Source organism: Pararge aegeria, chromosome 27, assembly GCF_905163445.1.
Source record: "Pararge aegeria chromosome 27, ilParAegt1.1, whole genome shotgun sequence".
Lineage (NCBI taxonomy): Eukaryota > Metazoa > Arthropoda > Insecta > Lepidoptera > Nymphalidae > Pararge > Pararge aegeria.
In genome coordinates this window covers 302,159-319,586 of record NC_053206.1, presented here as the reverse complement: position 1 = coordinate 319,586, position 17,428 = coordinate 302,159, and the positions used below count along the sequence as shown (strand labels likewise).

Genomic DNA, 17,428 nt, shown 5'->3' with positions numbered 1-17,428 from the left:
GGTTCTCCGAGCTATGTTCCCTGACACTTCAGCTTCGCGACTCACTGAGCTATGTCGGTAACTCTAGTTCTCCTACGGATCTCCTCATTTCTGATTTGATCACGTAGAGATACTCCTAGCATAGCTCTCTCCATCGCCAGCTGAGTGACTCTGAGCCTTCTTATGAGGCCCATAGTTAGCGACCATGTCTCAGTTCCCAGTTGCGTTCGTACATAATAATTATAATATACATATTAACACCTAGCCACTGAAAAACATTTTCCAGTTGTGGGAATCGAACCAAGGCCTTAGATTCAGAAAGCAGGGTGCCCACTTCGCTGCCCTCTGCGCCAATCAGCCGTCATATATAGTATAGTCTGTATTACGTATTATTTTAAACAGAATAATGAGAAAAAATACTTATTATTTGTTTGCTATTACTCCATATTTCTTTCATTTTCTATGGGCCTGCCGCGCATTTGTTCGGGTACAACATCAGATAAGTATTGCCCTTCAAATTATACCCCGACACAACGCGACGCATCGCCCGGCTGCCTTGTTCAAGAAGCTCGAATCCGCGCGAGCAGAGTGTCAAGTGTGAAATTATTCACTTAATTTACGACTGCGTGAAATTGAGCTACGATTCATATCGAAGGAGGCGCCATCTAGTTACTATTGTAAATACTGGGAGAGATACTTCCACTAGATGGCGCAACTTCGATACCAAAATATAAATAGTAAACATAGGTAGAAATCGTACTATATCTATACTTAAATTAAAACTGTAAATGAAAGATTTCTGTACATTTAATATATTTTGAAAATTTTGACCGGGGTATGCTTTATAATCGACACTGAGTCCAAAACAGATTTTTATTTAATTTTTGTCTGTCTGTCTGTCCTCCCGGGCATCACGTGAAAACTACTGAACGGATTTAAATGCAATTTGGTATAGTGGTAGTATAGTATAGTAGTAATAGTATAGTGCTAATATTCCGGGTCAAAATATAGGCTACTTTTTATCCCATTAAACAAAAAGTTTCCACCGGGAAATGGGATGAAAGTTTTTACCAATTTTACTTCATTGCTCCGTTAAATTTGAACCGATTTTAATAATTCTTTTTTATTTAAAAGTATATACTATCTTAAGAAGATTATTTTAAGAAAGATCTAATAAATATTGCTCCGTTAAATTTGAACCGATTTTAATAATTCTTTTTTATTTAAAAGTATATACTATCTTAAGAAGATTATTTTAAGAAAGATCTAATAAATATTCGCAAGGCATATGGGATATTAAATTATTTATATTAGACCTATGTTTAGAAGTTACGACGGGTATAAAAATGCCAAAAGCATGAAAAATGCAGAGGGACGCCCAGCCGCGTATTATATAGTTTGGAAATAAACTAGGTGGCGCTGCAATAAGGTTCTTATTTTATTTAAGATAAAACAGATAATCATCGATTTAATGCAGACGAAGTTGCGCGGGTCAGCTAGTATCCTACTAATATTATAAATGTGAAAGCGTGGATGTCTGTTACTCAATCACGGATTTGGATGAAATTTAGCTAGCATGTAGCCTTTGACATGGAAAAGAATACACGACTACCTTTTATCCCCATCCCTTAAATAGATCCCTACGTTGAAAATTGTTTGCAAGCTAAGCCACTGACAGACAGCTTTGAAATTTCGTATGCATGTCACCTATGCTATGGAAAAGGACATGTATTTTCTATACCGATCTCTCAATTATTTTCTTGGTGGGATCCAGAATGTTAACGAGTGAAGCTTTAGACTCAATTCATAAACGACTTGGACACCGGGAGGTATCTTTGCATCGTTCAAGTCCATGTAGGACTGCGGTGCATCGATAATGTAGTCGTATATATATCAAAATACCCACCAACTCAATGTCATGAACATAAATATCTGGCGAATATGAAATTATAGTTATCAGAACTTTAATTATTTACCCACTTTATAAATTTACTGTAACACATTTCTGGAGTCCACACAGACGAAGTCGCGGGCAGAAGCTAGTAATGGAGGTGGCTAGAAGCTTTGGAAGAATCTGTCCTTCTTCGTTGCAGTCCCTGCTATTAGCTTGGGTATGGTGAAAGCGTACTTGGCCCACCAAGAACCTTAAGAAAGCGCAGAGTTGGTTGGTTAAGACTGCTTGCGTGTCCGCACAAAGCGTTACGCATTGGGTGATAGCCAGAAGTCTCTAAAATGCAAAAAAAATCATGTACGCCTATCAGAGGCACCTATGAAGCATTCATACATATATATTATATCTTTAAACGAGCAATTCTTGTGTATATATAATTGGAATCTAGGAATCGGCTCCAACGATTTTCATGACATTTAGTAGGTACACAGGGGGGTTTCGGAGGCGATAAATCGATCTAGCTAGGATTCATTTTTAGAAAATGTCATTTTATTCGTGTTTTGTTGATAAATATATATATATATATATATATTTTTTTTTTATTTTTTTTTTTAAATAAATATACTACGACAATACACACATCGCCATCTAGCCCCAAAGTAAGCGTAGCTTGCGTTATGGGTACTAAAATTTTACTAATATTTGATAGCTGATGAATATTTTTATGAATATAATACACATAAATATAAACTTATAATATACAGATAAACACCCAGACACTGAAAAACATTAATGTTCATCACACAAGCATTTTCCAGTTGTGGGAATCGAACCCACGGCCTTGGACTCAGAAAGCAGGGTCGCTGCCCACTGCGACAATCGGCTCTAGCGATTTTCATGAAATTTAGTATACAAGGGGTTTCGGGGGCGATTAATCGATCTAGCTGGGATCCATTTATAATGGAATCTCGGGCAAAAACTGCAAAAATAACCTTTTTGAGAGGTTCTGATGCGTGCGATGCGTAAACGGTAAACGCTACGCCAAACGACGGAAGTATGTAGTAAGTATATCGGAATTGTCGGAATTGTTTTTCTTTAAAGTTCTATAAAACAGTCCGCGACAACATACGAATATTTATTTAGTCGGCTTATTCGCGGACGAAGTCGCGCGGGTCCGCTAGTGTTTACATAATTGTAAGGGGATGGTGATAACTTCGTTCGCCAACTTAAACCTAAAGCTACGAGGGTTTCAAACGCGCCTCAATCAAAGAAGAGAACACAGCAAACTTAGACGGGTATTTTTTTTTGTTATCACCATCTCACAGGTAATTAATATTAAGCTATGAAATTCACACCCAAGCTTTATTATCGTTTAAGTACTCCTTAACATTATAATGGGATATTTATTAAACGTAAGCTCACACGCCTCAAATCTCATTGTGGGAGGAGACCCGCAGGGTGATTACGTATCTCGCGACAGGCTTGCGACAAGCGTAAATCTTGCAATCACTGCTGTCAAATGTCACTTTTCCATACAATAAATAAACAAAAGTGACGTTTGACAGCAGTGATTGCAAGATTTACACCTGTCGCATTGCTTCGGAATTATCCGACGAGAGGTAGGTATACTCTTCTTGCCATTCTCCAACGTAGAGCTTTTGTCACTCAGCTAGTCCGAAGAAGTACATACTACCGCTTACGCTTCAGCTGCCAAGCATTGCAATGTAATGCCATCGTCCCCTTTGCCTGAGCCCCCTTTAACGGGCACACCGGGATTTTAATAAAGTTATAAAAAAAATAGTCCCGTCTTCCCCGTTTCCTAGCTACGTTAAAGGGGACACTGGGATTTAAATCCATTTTCCCCGTTATATATCTTCGTTAACGGGGACAGTGGTATTGGAATAAAATTATTAAGATTTAGTCCTGTTACATTTATCTATCACTTAACTTTGGGACTCAAATCTTTATACAATATATTTACAAAATCCTTAAAAAAATACTTGCTGAAGAAAGCTTATTATAAAAGAAACCACTTTCTAAATGAGAATATTTAATAATGACAATAATAAGTCCGCCTTCCAATTTATTTGTATTAAAAATTATTTCTTCCATTTAAAAAATGTGATTAATTAAATTATTAAGAAGTAGTCCCGCCGTCCCCTTGACTATTACCTTAACGGGGAAAAAAACTCTGGGTAAAACGGGATGATTTTTTTAATAACTATTAAAATCCCATTTTTACCCATTACCGGGTATTTATTTATTTATTAAAAAAAAAAAATTATACAGGGCGGCATGTCCTACGAAGTTTTTCTTTGTATATATGGTTATGTTTTGTATATATGGTGGTATATGGATCTCCAGCTAACACAAATACGTATTGTGTATTGTTCTATTATTTGCTGTCTTTATTTAATTATTTGCTTAACTTGTTACCGTTTTACCATTTATTGTTTACTTTTTTAATTTCACAAACATTTACTGCAAATAATTTTAAGGTTACTTAGTCAACGTAGTTAGTATTCAGTTGGATTAATAAAATTAGCATTACGTAGTCTCAAATATATCTAGTCATTAACTGCAGAATTATACAGTTGTAATAAAGAGCAATGTATAGCGTATAATTAAGTATATAACAAATTACATTGTTAAACATTAATTAACTGTATACAATAAACAGAATAAAAAGAAAATAATCAAAAGAAAATTAAATAAAATATAAAACATGTGAAACAAAATAATGGAAGTAATACTGAGAACCAGGTAAAGTAACAAATGAGTATAAAAGGAGAAGCAAGAATGTTTAAAGTAAAAATCCCATACGCAAATATAATTGGGCTATTAAAAGAAAATTGATTTGTAATGTTTTCGACTACCATGTTGGAAGGCAAGTGTCTGCTCCAAAATATAATGGAGGATTAAAAAAAAAATACGTTCTGTGTGCAGGCACGCCATGTCTTCTCGGACTAGTAGAACTTTTTGCGAAAGAGCTCGTCCGGGGAATTACTAAGTAGCATTGCTGTGTGCCGATGTAAACGGCGTTGTTGCCGGTGTAATTACAGACACAGGTCTCAGTTTGATGGACACAGGGCGGCATGTTGCAGGACGTACTCCTTGCATGCCCTTCGAAATGTTGCGCATAGGCCATCTGCTTGCTTTTTTTTATTATTGGTAATTAAAAAAAAACGTCTGTGCACTTATGTACACTTGATAGACGTTATGCTTCTTTAGCGTAAAAGGATAAAAAACTTTTATCTTTCGCCTTATTCTGCATTTGTAGAAAAAAATACTACTCTAACAATAGAAAAGGTATTTAATACATTGAAAGATTTATTATAACGCATTATCTAGTTATCTCGTTATCGGAAAACCAAGATTCATCATTAAAATTTGAGTTTGTACAATTGAATCAATTAAATCACCGGAATGAGCCCGCAGACTTTGACAATTCATAGTGTACAGTGTCAAACCTTTTATTGAAAAACAAAATTGTTGACTATAGCTAACTTCAGGGTGTCGGTTTTTCGTGACGGTGTGCGCGCGCTTCGTAAAAATTTACTCTCATAATTTTTCCCTGACGCGCCAAAAAAACTATAACTTCAAAAACATCATTTCCAGCTCCAGTCGAAAAAAAACCGCAGCTCAGCGACATCGGGAGTACAGGGAAAGAAAAAAGTTAATACTTGCATCGGAACCATCTTCTGACAACCAAAAAAGGTAATATAAAAGTATAAGATTGGTAACATTGCATTTTGCAGCCGAGGCGGTACTAGGCGCGTCAGCTAAAAGCGATATAAGCAAGCCGAGAGTGTAGCAATTAATGTAGTACACGTTTCATGCGACGATATTTATCACATTTGCGAGGGGAAAAACATAATAAATATTTTTTCAGAAAATAACTGACGCTTTTTTTGCTGTTTTTCTACTGTTTGAAAGTTTTGTAGCCCACTCTCTAGATTTTGGTTGAAACAGGCTATTCTCTCACGATTCGTGCCTCAATTATTATTCCCGGCGACTCTACATGCCAAAACTGGTCATTTTTAAATATTAATAACAGAAGAAAAAGCGGAAATATTTAAATAAAATTCGAGCGCCAAGGCAAACCGACATACAGCCAGCCTCATTCTCTGCAAACGGCCTAAATTAAAAATGTAATAAAGATAATATTTTATCGTATTTAAAACATAACTAGTTATGAATTGTGATGAATTTGATAAAAATAAACGATCATTTATCATAATTGAGAAGGTAAATAATTTGTTCATTTAAAATACCAACTATTTTTGGCCGCAAGAAAACCTCTCTGTTGGGTAAAAAATCCTTTATCGGGTCATCATAAACAAAGCACAAGTACCTACGTGAATTTTAAATAAAACACGCGTGTCTAATATCTTGGATTATGAGCCTTATGTCGATGTAATAAGGTCCACATTACGAGCAAGTGTGATGAAAATGCCTTTATTTTTTATTAGCTTTTCCAGGGAAACCAACAGAACTTTTTCACATAAGAGTAAGGTTGTTTTTTTATCACACATAAACACATAAAAGATAACATTATCCACAGTAGGAGCGACTTTGCTTTAACATGTCTGTCTTTGGTATCGTAGCTCCCAAACGGATGAGCAGATTTTCGTTTAGTTTTTTTTCGTGTCATAGATAATTTTATCCCGAGTGTTTTTAGCCATGTTTCATGATAATCTGTTTAGTCGTTTGTAGATCATCAGTTCTTTTTCTTGTTTATAGGGGGATCTGACAATTTGTTTGAAGTAAGTCTTAAATTTACTTTTATATTATATACCATGTAAAAAAGTACAGAGTTCTTTTTGTTTTAGTAAAAGACAAATGAAAACTGAAGCTCAACGTCATCGTGAGTACAGAGAGCGGAGAAAGCTGCGCCTTGCATCGGCACAAGCTAATAGCAATAAAAGGTACTTTAAAATACTTTTATTTACCACTTCCTGTATTCGACCAGGGTTCATCCTTCAGAATACTTTTATTTACCACTTCCTAAATCCGATCATTGAATTATTAATTTTATCGATGACGTTAAAATTCATAATTCAAAAATGTTTTTATCATTTAGAGCGATCACAGGCACTTATGAAGCGTTCATACATTTCATCATCGTCATCATCACATCAACCCGTTGCCTTCATATTAGCGTTTCGGTTGTACAGATATGTCTCCGAAGTACTCATCACCTTAACGAGCACTCCTAAGCACGGAGAACCAGATGGTTGGTTGTATATTAGCTGATGATGAATCATCAACGTTAATTGGCTGATGGTGATCGGTTCTCCAATATGCATCCACTGCTGGACATAGGCCTCTTTTAAGCAGCGCCAACATCACTCCCAGCCTTCTGCATCCAATAGAGTTGATGGAAGCACGGAGAACGGACACCGTCAATTTCCTAACTCTAAGCACTCAGTATTCAGAACAGAAAAGCTCGGATAGCAGCAGGCGTGACTTTGCGGAAATCCATGATATATTATGAAAATTATGCTTAATTAAGCTTAACAATTATTCATTGTAAAGTCAACATCTCCTGAGGATGCTCCGGTTTCAGAGCGAAACGTGCGCAGAAGGTACATTGCCGAAGATCTGTTCGGTGTGGAGTACCAAGGCGGAGTAGTAAGGATTGAAGAAATTGTAAATTACACCACACAGATTCTCCTGCTTTCAGCGGATTATAGCAAATTAAGCTTAATTTTCATTCTACAGAAAAGCTCAATTAAATGATAAAGTTTTTTTTTTAAGCGGCAAAGTTAAAACGGAGGCGCAACGTCATAAAGAGTACAGAGAGCGGCGTAAGAGACTTGCGGCGGAATCCATTGACAGCCAGCTGAGGTAGTTACCAGTTTTAAACTCTTTTTGTCGTTATTCTATTATTAGTTAGCTCTTTACTGCAATTTCACCTGGTGAAAAGTGATGATGCAATTCAAGGTAGTAGCGAACTAACCTGTCATCATTGCAGTTGTAGTACATAGAATCGTCATAAAGGCACAGCATACTCATAATATAACATCTCTATAAGAGATATACACTAAGAAAAGATACGGTATACCGGTAATAATAAGTAATGAACAGGGACCACGGGACTACTGCTTAATATCAATATTGGGGTCGATGGAACGACTTATAAATAATGTTATTGAAAATCCCACTGCCCCCGCTAGCGAGGAAAGATAAAGGGGACAATGGGATTCCACTCATATAGTATAGTAGTATGTGACGGCCAATTGGGGTAGTGTTCAGCGACCCTGCTGTCTGAGTCCAAGGCCGTGGGTTCGATTCCCACAACTGGAAAAATGCTTGTGTGATGAACAGGCATAGTTTTTCAGTGTCTGGGCGTTCATCTGTATATATTATAAGTATTTATGTATATTATTTATAAACATTTTCATCAGTCATCTTAGTACCCAGTAATAACAAAAGCTGAACTTAAATACTTGGGGACTAGATTTTTTTTTTATAAAATAATTGTAAATGAATAAATAAATATACTACGATAATACACACATCGCAATCTAGCCCCAAAGTAAGCGTAGCTTGTGTTATGGGTGCTAAGATAGCTTATAAATATAATAAACATAAATACTTATAACATGCAGATAAACATCCAGACACTATAGAATATGGCGATGTGTGTAGGTACTGTTGTAATATATTTATTGAAAAAACTTCTTTAGGCGCGACTAGGGAGTAACTCAGATTTTTTTCTGACGGAAGTAACGCTTAGGTAAGGCGTCTGTGTAGTTTCCCGCTATTTCAAAATAATAATTTGGATTGGTCGTAAGTATATGTCATATACTCCACGCTTCTTGACTTATACGCCAAGCTAGTGGCAAAAGCAATGGGGGGTTATTTATTTCCAATATTTACAAACGGATCAATTTTGAATAGCAAAGTAAATACAACAGTTTAAAAAACAATTGCAACGTTTTTTAATTTTATAATAAATAAATTATTAATAAATTTTCTACGTTTGCGACATTCTCTATTCTTCTTTAGTCAATGACAAGGTTATATTTACATATGCTGATCTAACCTTCAATTTTCTATTCTCAATTATTCTATTTAACAAATGAAAATATTTATAAAATGTGAAAGTGATATTAATGAATTTTAAGTAGAATATAAAGTCAAAGTCAAAGTCACTTTTGATGCGTAGGTACATAAGAATTACACGGTAGTGAGATGATGGCGATAACCACATTCGTAAACTTAAAACTAAAGCTACGAGGGTTCCAAACGCGTCCTGTTCTAAGAAGAAGCCCACAACAAACTTAGCCGGGTGTTTTTTTTTATCACCATCTCACAATGTCATTTTAAATTATTAGAAGAGCAACCTGGTTAGAGCAATAATTTACACCCAAGCTTTTTTATCGTTTACGTAGTCCTTTATACTATAATAGGACTTTTCTATAAGCTTACGTTTAATACAAACTTTGAACTTTTTAAGAGACATCTCCAAGATCACAATTGGTAGTTTATTGTAGAATTGTATGCAATTTCCTTTAAACGAATTATGATTTTTTTTTTTTGATAATTATATTTAATTTATAACATGAAATAGTTAATATAAAATAATTGGCGTCCCAGGAACATTTTACTCTTTCATGAATAAATAATAATAAAAGTTTTACTTCAATCGCTCGTAAAGGTTACACGCAAACACATTTTTTTTATTTTTTTATTTATGGTATAATTTTTCTGTCACTAGCGTGAACATTCCCACGTCAACGTCCCGCGTGGTGAAGTTCCGAGAACGTGCTCTCATCAAGAAGCTATCCACCATTGTCAATGCGCATGCTGTAACCAGGTAACATTTATAGTATTCAACATATATATTGTTCCTGCAACTATTTTTTTTAAATTAAATTGTTCCTAAAAGCTTAATCATAATCATAATTATTTATTTGCAAAAACATGTGAAATTATAGATTTTACAAATATTATACAAAACAATGTTTTAGCCCATTTAAAGGCATGCAAATCTTAACTTAAAAATAATTAAAAACATTCAGAATTAGATTACTTCATTTATATAAATTAATTAAATTACAATGTCAATTTTATGTCCGATGCTATATAATTACAATTAATTTATTTTGGCCTTGAGTACCAGCAAAGTACTCATCAACGGAATAATAACATTTTTCAGTAAGATATTGTTTTAATTTGATTTTTATCAGTCAGCTCCTCCGGTAATTTATTGTTTTTAGGTGCCATATTAAAAATACTTTTGCCAAACTGCGCAGGTGAATGTTTTGAAAATAGTGGCGTGCACTTCATAAGCATTGCCTACCCAATTTTTATCGCTTTATGACTACCCTGGTCAAAACAATGCACTACACTACACAATATACCCCGAACCTCCACGTCGCGTCGATAGCTCAAATAAATTTATTACATATTTCCAGGGGATGTCGTTCCGGGGATGAATGGCATAAACGATTCATGCCCGGAATATTAAGTTACTGCGGGATTCTTAATAAAACACGTGGAATAATTAGTATTAATAGCTTAGTGATAATAAAAATATAACGAGATTGGCTCGCGAGAAAAAAAGTCAATTCCAATTTCAATTGTTATGTTACATTTATAATACAATATTTAAAATAAATCTAATTAAAGTTTGGGCGCAGCCATTTTTTTTATAATTAAATAATTTTATGTATTTTAAAAACATAAGTGAGACATCGTATAGTAGGAAAACCGATTTTATCGGGGATGCTCAAAATAAAAAAAAAAAACATTTACAAATAAAAGCATTGTTCTACGAGGTATTTTTTTTATATTTTATTAAATTTATTGTCACTTTCAGTGTTCGTAATAAAATCTGGCAGATAAGAAATATTTTTATAGATTCAATACGCATTGACTTTGCTTGTGGAGTGCTAATTTTGAATAACACTGTAACAAGTCGTCACGCCATTCCCCATGATTAATATTTTGTTAATATTTTAGCTTTTTGGTATATCGCTATTAATAATTTAAAATGTCCCGTTTAAATTGGAAAGTAGAGCAAAAGTAGGTTTAACTGCACCGGTAATAAAAATCGCGGCACTAAAAAAATTAAAGAAAACCAGCAAAAAAATGGTCAGTTATTTTCTGAGAACGTATTTCAAAGTTTATACTATTTTTTTGCCTCGAAAGTGTGATGAAAATCGTCGTATGAAACGCGTTTGGTACATTACTTTTTACACTTTCGGCTTTCTTAGCGCATTCGCTTTTAGCTCACGCGCCTAATAACGCCTCGACTGTAAAATGCAGTGTTGCCATACTAGATGCATAAACTACCATTATATGTTATTTTAGGAAGAAAGATTTGACAGAAGAAAACGAATCAACCAATCAGCCTGATCAAAAATTGGCTTATGTTACTAAAATGAGAACAAGAAGAATGGCCAGAATCCAAAATGACGCGGCTAAGAATCAAAATGGCGCCAACAGATTAAACAAAGCGTCAACTCAATCAGATGTCACAATGGAAGTCGATGTCGTAAACGCTGATGGTGATTATACCAGTCCGGGAACTAATGGCAAAGTGTACAGACAGTATAGTAAGCACGCGAGGGCGCATATACATTTCTTCAATCTATTCACAAACAATACTTTCGGGCACTCGTGTGTTGTATGCGACAGGCTCTGGTGGGAAAGAGACTTGAAAGATACATGTGAAGCCCACCAAGATACACTGAACATAATATTACCGGTAAGTCGCATTCCGCAGCTGGTATTTCGCAAGAATGTGAATTTTATTTTAAAATAATGGCAATTCAAATAGGCACATAAATGGCACTTTTGATGCGTGCATTACATGTAAAATATAACATAGGAGTGAGTTGATGGCGATAACTAAATTCGTCAACTTAAAACTAAAACTACGAGGGTTTCAAACGCGTTCTGGTCTAAGAAGAAGCCGACAACAAACTTAGCAGCGTGTTATTTTTTGTTATCAATATCTTCTCGTACATAAATATATAAATATATATATATATCCACTACAGGGCACGGGGTGATTATGTACTCGTATTTCACAACAGGTTTGCAACAGGCGTAAATCTCGTGATCATTGTTGTTTAAGTTACTTTTGCTTACAAAAAATACAGTCTTTTACCCGTCAAAATATTTATTTTGCGTGGTAATACGTTTTAGAAATACAAATCCAGTCATCTGTTTTCTTTCTGGTTGCAGAACTACGTCACTGGTACAACTGTTCGAGTTTGCGCTACGTGTAAAGTCGCTTTGGACAAGCAGAAAATCCCGGCTCTGTCCACCTACAATGGATTCCGTTACCCAGAAATCCCACCACATTTACCCAAACTAGACACCATTTCCAAAAGGCTCATTTCTCCAAGAATACCGTTCACGCAAATAAGAAGGCTGAGACATGTTCAAGGTCAGAGTGCAGTTAATTTACAAATCATCAACGTGCCAGTAGAAGTTGACACACTGGTCAACCGCATACCCAGGTCATTTGACGACGATCACTGCTTCTATGTCAACATCAAGAAGAAGTTAATTCATAAAACGAGTTATGTCGACAGACTTATTAACAAAAAACACATTGAAGAATGGCTGGCGCATTTAATTCCGACACCGGTTTATGTTCATCATAATATTACCGTTGATGAGGACTTTTTTAATAATTACGATGTACCAGAACTCAACATCGAGGAAGTTAGTGAACCCGAAGAAGATAACATCAAAGCTCAACAGCAAACTCTGATTTGGAATGAAGATATGTTTTTAAATGTAGCATCCGGTGACAAAGTGCTTCAAGTTAGCAAACTGTTTGACGGAAACACCGAGGAGATGTCATTTCCGACGATTTACGGCGGACAGTTTAGAAGTTATAGAGAAGGAGTCCACGCATCGCCGTTCATGCAAGCCACCAGTGAATTGCGGCGTACGGACAGACGTGGCGTCGATCCTGAACATCTTTTATATATGGCCGTTAAAATCATGAGGCAACGTATTAAAGATAGTGTGGCAATTGCGTTCAAACACGTCGGAGCTGCTAAAGATTATATGAAATCTGAAGGCTATATAGAGCATTGCATTGAAACGAATCTAGCGTTTCTGCGTTGCATACCCAATTCAGCTTGGTATTGGTCGGATAGGAAGAAAGATTTGTTCTCGGTGATAAGGCAGAACGGCGCTCCGACAGCTTACATTAGTCTCAGTGCCAATGAAACTGGATGGGACGATCTGCTTAAGCTGTTATACAAGTTGAGAAATTCTGGAGCAAAAATCTCAGATAAAGCCTTCGCTAAACTAAGCTACGCACAAAAAACGGAATTAGTTAATGAGGATGCTGTCACATGTGCGATTTACTTCAGCAAGATGGTCAATTGTTTGATTCAAGTTTTACAATGCAAAAAGAAATGTCCGTTCGGAAAATATCGGGTACTGCATTATTTTAAAAGAATTGAATTCCAACACCAGGGTAGTCCGATCGCACATATTCTTTTGTGGCTGGAGAATGCTCCGGCGTGTTTTAGCAATGTTGAAGTGTCTAAAATGGTCGAGGAGTTGGTTTCTGTGTCAGCGTCTGAAGCATCTGGTAACATCAAACACCAAACCCATAGGCACACTTTTCGGTGTTATAAGAAAACGGATATTGGCGAGCGAGTTTGTAGATTCGGAGCACCTTTTTTGCCGGTTCGAAAAACGATAATATTATCACCAATGAAGGATTCTGATAATGAAGAAGCTTCTGAGAAATATAGAGAGCGTTACAGACAACTCCTTGATAATCTAGAAAGTGTTGATTATACGGATTTCGGGCATTACTACGCTCACAACAACATAGAATCTGACGAGCAGTACTATGACATTATACGCGCGGGCATTAACAGTACCCAGTTGTTCTACAAACGAAAGCCATCAGAAAAGTGGCATGAAACTTTCAATCCATTCGTACTTCATCACACGAATTCTAATATGAGCATACAAATCATCCACGATGACTATTCTTGCGCTGCTTTCGTCGCTAAATGCGCAAGAAGAAGCAACAGAGGTATCAGCGATTTACAATGTCGAATCCTAGAGGCGATGGAACATCCAGAATTCGATATAACCGAGATAACAAGACATACAAGCGTCGATATATTTAACTCCATTGAGATGTCCGCGCAGGAAGCAGCGTGGTATCTGTTAAGGGAGCCCATGGCTAAATCGTCCATAGCGACAGTTTACATCCCGACCGTACATCCAGCCGAACGTCAGAGGATTAGGAAAACCCTCTCTGCGTTGAATGCAATGGATGATGATTATTCCGATATCTGCAAAGAGAACTGGTTCGATAAGTATGAGAAGAGGCCCGCGTATTTGGGCAAAGTTACCTTTGCGCAATTTGTCGCGAAGTATTGCAAAAACAACAAAGGGGAGTACATCGAAAGAAAAGAAGCCAAAGTTATAAGATACCGCAACTACGAAATGGTTGAACACTTCAACGATTATAGACGAGAAATGGTGTTGCTGCACATACCATTTAGAAGTGAGGATAAGGATATTCTCGCTGATAATAAATTCGTCCAATTGTTTGAAGACAACAAAGATGTCATTTCAGAAAGACGGAAAGATTTTGAGTCAAGTCCTGACATCCATAATACTCTGGAACTGTGCGGGAAAATGTGTCGAGATGAAACGGAGAACGAAGAAGAACCATTAAGAAGCGATGATCAGGCGCCGTTTGAAGCATTCTCTTACCAGCAGTTGCTTAGTGAACTGCGACCGGATGATAACGCATCACATGAAAAACTCTGTGCGAAACTGAGAGAAAATCCAATAGATACCGAACAGTTTCATCAGCTAATGAGATCAGCAAACCAAGAGCAAAAGGAACTTCTTATGCACTTAATGTATCACCTGCAAACTCTAGATCGTTCGCCGTTTCAATTTTTTTGAAGAGATAAGATAAATCACAAAATTCGAAACGAGCGAACGTGGCATGTTTCTATTTCGATGTCCCGCTACTGGGCTCTGACTTCCCGTCTCTTAGGGGAGAGGGTACCAGCGCTGCTCCAATACAGCTTAACGTGTAGCCAGGCACGAGGTTGGACAACGCAAATTTACTAACTTTGGGCTGGTGGAGAAAATTTCTTGACATTCAATCTCAATACCATTTATGCCCATTAATAGAACCCAGTAGACCCACGACCCCTTGATAGTGTTCGCCTCATCACTCTAGGACATCCTGTTCTGTATATATGGATGGCCTTTTGGAAGGACTTACACACTGACGATTCCTCAACTTCTTTTTCTGTTCCAAAGGCGTGCATTTGTGATGAGACATATTAAGACAAACGGCAATGCTTAAGCCAACTTCTGGCCAGGGTTTTTTTCATTGTAATAATTGACCGACCAAGCAGACGGCCCACATGATGGTTACTGGAAAACCGTCGCCTATATACAAGGCAACTCTAAGCAGAGCATACAAAGTAAGCATGTCCATCAACCTGAGGCGTCGTTTTTAAGACTCATGAGCTTGTAATACAGCAACTACCACACCTTTGCTTAGCGGCAGAAATAAGTGTGGCGGTAGTACTTCCCCGGACGAGCTCTGTCACAAAAAGTTCCACTACTACTACAATATGATTTAAGGAGTAGCAAAATAAACTGGGTAAATATAAAGAAATGTCAGGGCATTGTGGCTTGCGAAGAAGTACCAGGGTATAATGAATGGCTAAGAGATATCTGGTATGATCAGAAAAACTACTAGATTATCACTTCCCCGGACGAGCTCTGTCACAAAAAGCTCTACTAGTACTACTACATGTTTTAAGGAGTACCAGAATAATGCAAATATAAAGAAATATGATGGCATTATGACTGGCTCAGAAGTTCCAGGGTATAATGAATAGCGAGGAGGTACTCTGGTATGATCAGAAAAACTACCAGATTATCACTTCTCCGGACGAGCTGTCACAAAAACCTCTACTACAGCTAAACATACTACTCTATTACAAATAAAGTACTTAAAGTGGTCTGATTTCTCGAAATACTACACGTTATTTTACAACCCTCTTGTCTTTGGCCCGCGTAGTTTCAATACTAAAATGTAAGATATTTTATGTGATGTAATCACCGTTTTAAACATTTATTTATTTTTCAACTTACGACTAGTATTAAAGGAATCTTCGTAATGCACTGGCGTAGATTCTGATGCACTTATCAACATACATAATAACTATATTTTAGTAACCTACGTACTAAACTTTATCAATGTAACAAATGAATCACAGAGCAATTTTTGTCAGTTCAGTCAGAGTACGATAAAACAGATCCGTTCTCTCAGCTATGTCGTAATATATGTGTGTAATATGTGAATATATAGAAACGAAAATTATATATTGTATAATCTACTCACAATAATTCCAATTTTGAAATAACTTTCCGTAGGTACAAGAAATTCAGTAGTGTGATAAGATAATAAAATATTTACAGTAATAAAGTATAATGCCCTAAGTATTAAATGTCACTTTCAAAGTAGTGAAAAAGTTTGGTGTCTATTTATTTATTATAATATTAATCGAGCGAGCGATTCTGCTTCAATTAATGCAATAATGGCTTGTCTTTGTCAGTTTATTGGTATTCTATAGGGTTTTTTTCGTCTGGGATTTTTAATTGGTAATTGTTACTTCTTCACCACAAAGTAGTCCTCAGAAAACGAAAAACACAGAATTCGTACATATGTACCGGCCATATGTTAGTAAAGGCCTAACGTGTCATTCGAAATGATTGCCAATCATTTATATGCGCACGGACAATGAGAATTGGAAACTCAAAATGATTGGTTCTACTGTATGGACCAGCCGTGATTGGACGGCAGGTAATCTGTCAGCATTCTGATTTGCGAACTAAACGCGTGCGGGCACACTTCGTAAGCCAATTTGGGGGTTTGGAAGAAAATAAAACCCACATTATATGATTTATCGTTATAATAGGTTGTAAGGTAAGTTACAAATTATGAATGTTGTTATACCCTAAAATTAAACGGCGTGGAGCTCGAGTTATCGGGATGCCACCTACGTCAGAGACAAATTAAACACATGTATAGAAGAAACTTGTATAGAAAATAGAGCGTACACAGAGGGTCCTATCACTAAAGCGATCTCTTCCGGACAACCTTTGACGTTAGGAAAGACGAAGGAACTGGTAGGTGTAGCAATTCATATATGTATATATATACATATATATATAATATCCATAATATATATGTAAATATAAAAAATAAATATAATAAACTATTTACTCATAAATTCTAATACTACACACTTATTATACATAAAATATATAAGTATATACATATTGAAGCAGTATACTACGTACTATATAATACTATAAATAGACAAGAAAAGGTTTTCCAAAAGCTTCTTGAATATATTTCGATATTGAGCCTAATGTATGTCAGCAGGCAGGGAATTCCAGAGTCTGACACAATTAACATTATTAAAAGAGTCACTATAGTATTTCGTATACAACTTACGTTGTACAAAATATTGTAGTAAATATAACCTTACTTCCTTGTATCTCCATACTTTC

At 36.1% G+C, this 17,428-nt stretch overlaps 1 protein-coding gene across 2 annotated transcripts in view; it reads left to right on the top strand.

The window, feature by feature from the left end:
* Nucleotides 1-16,375, top strand: part of LOC120635832 — a 72,105-nt gene extending 55,730 nt beyond the window's left edge. For both annotated transcript variants that reach the window (XM_039907003.1, XM_039907002.1), the window contains exons 4-9: nucleotides 5,489-5,587; nucleotides 6,703-6,798; nucleotides 7,631-7,720; nucleotides 9,597-9,695; nucleotides 11,195-11,591; nucleotides 12,074-16,375. In XM_039907003.1, coding sequence (XP_039762937.1) covers nucleotides 5,489-5,587; nucleotides 6,703-6,798; nucleotides 7,631-7,720; nucleotides 9,597-9,695; nucleotides 11,195-11,591; nucleotides 12,074-14,791 — 3,499 coding nt within the window. In that variant the 3' untranslated portion in view covers nucleotides 14,792-16,375. The remainder of the gene's footprint in view (nucleotides 1-5,488; nucleotides 5,588-6,702; nucleotides 6,799-7,630; nucleotides 7,721-9,596; nucleotides 9,696-11,194; nucleotides 11,592-12,073) is intronic.
* The last annotated feature ends 1,053 nt before the right edge of the window (nucleotides 16,376-17,428 follow it).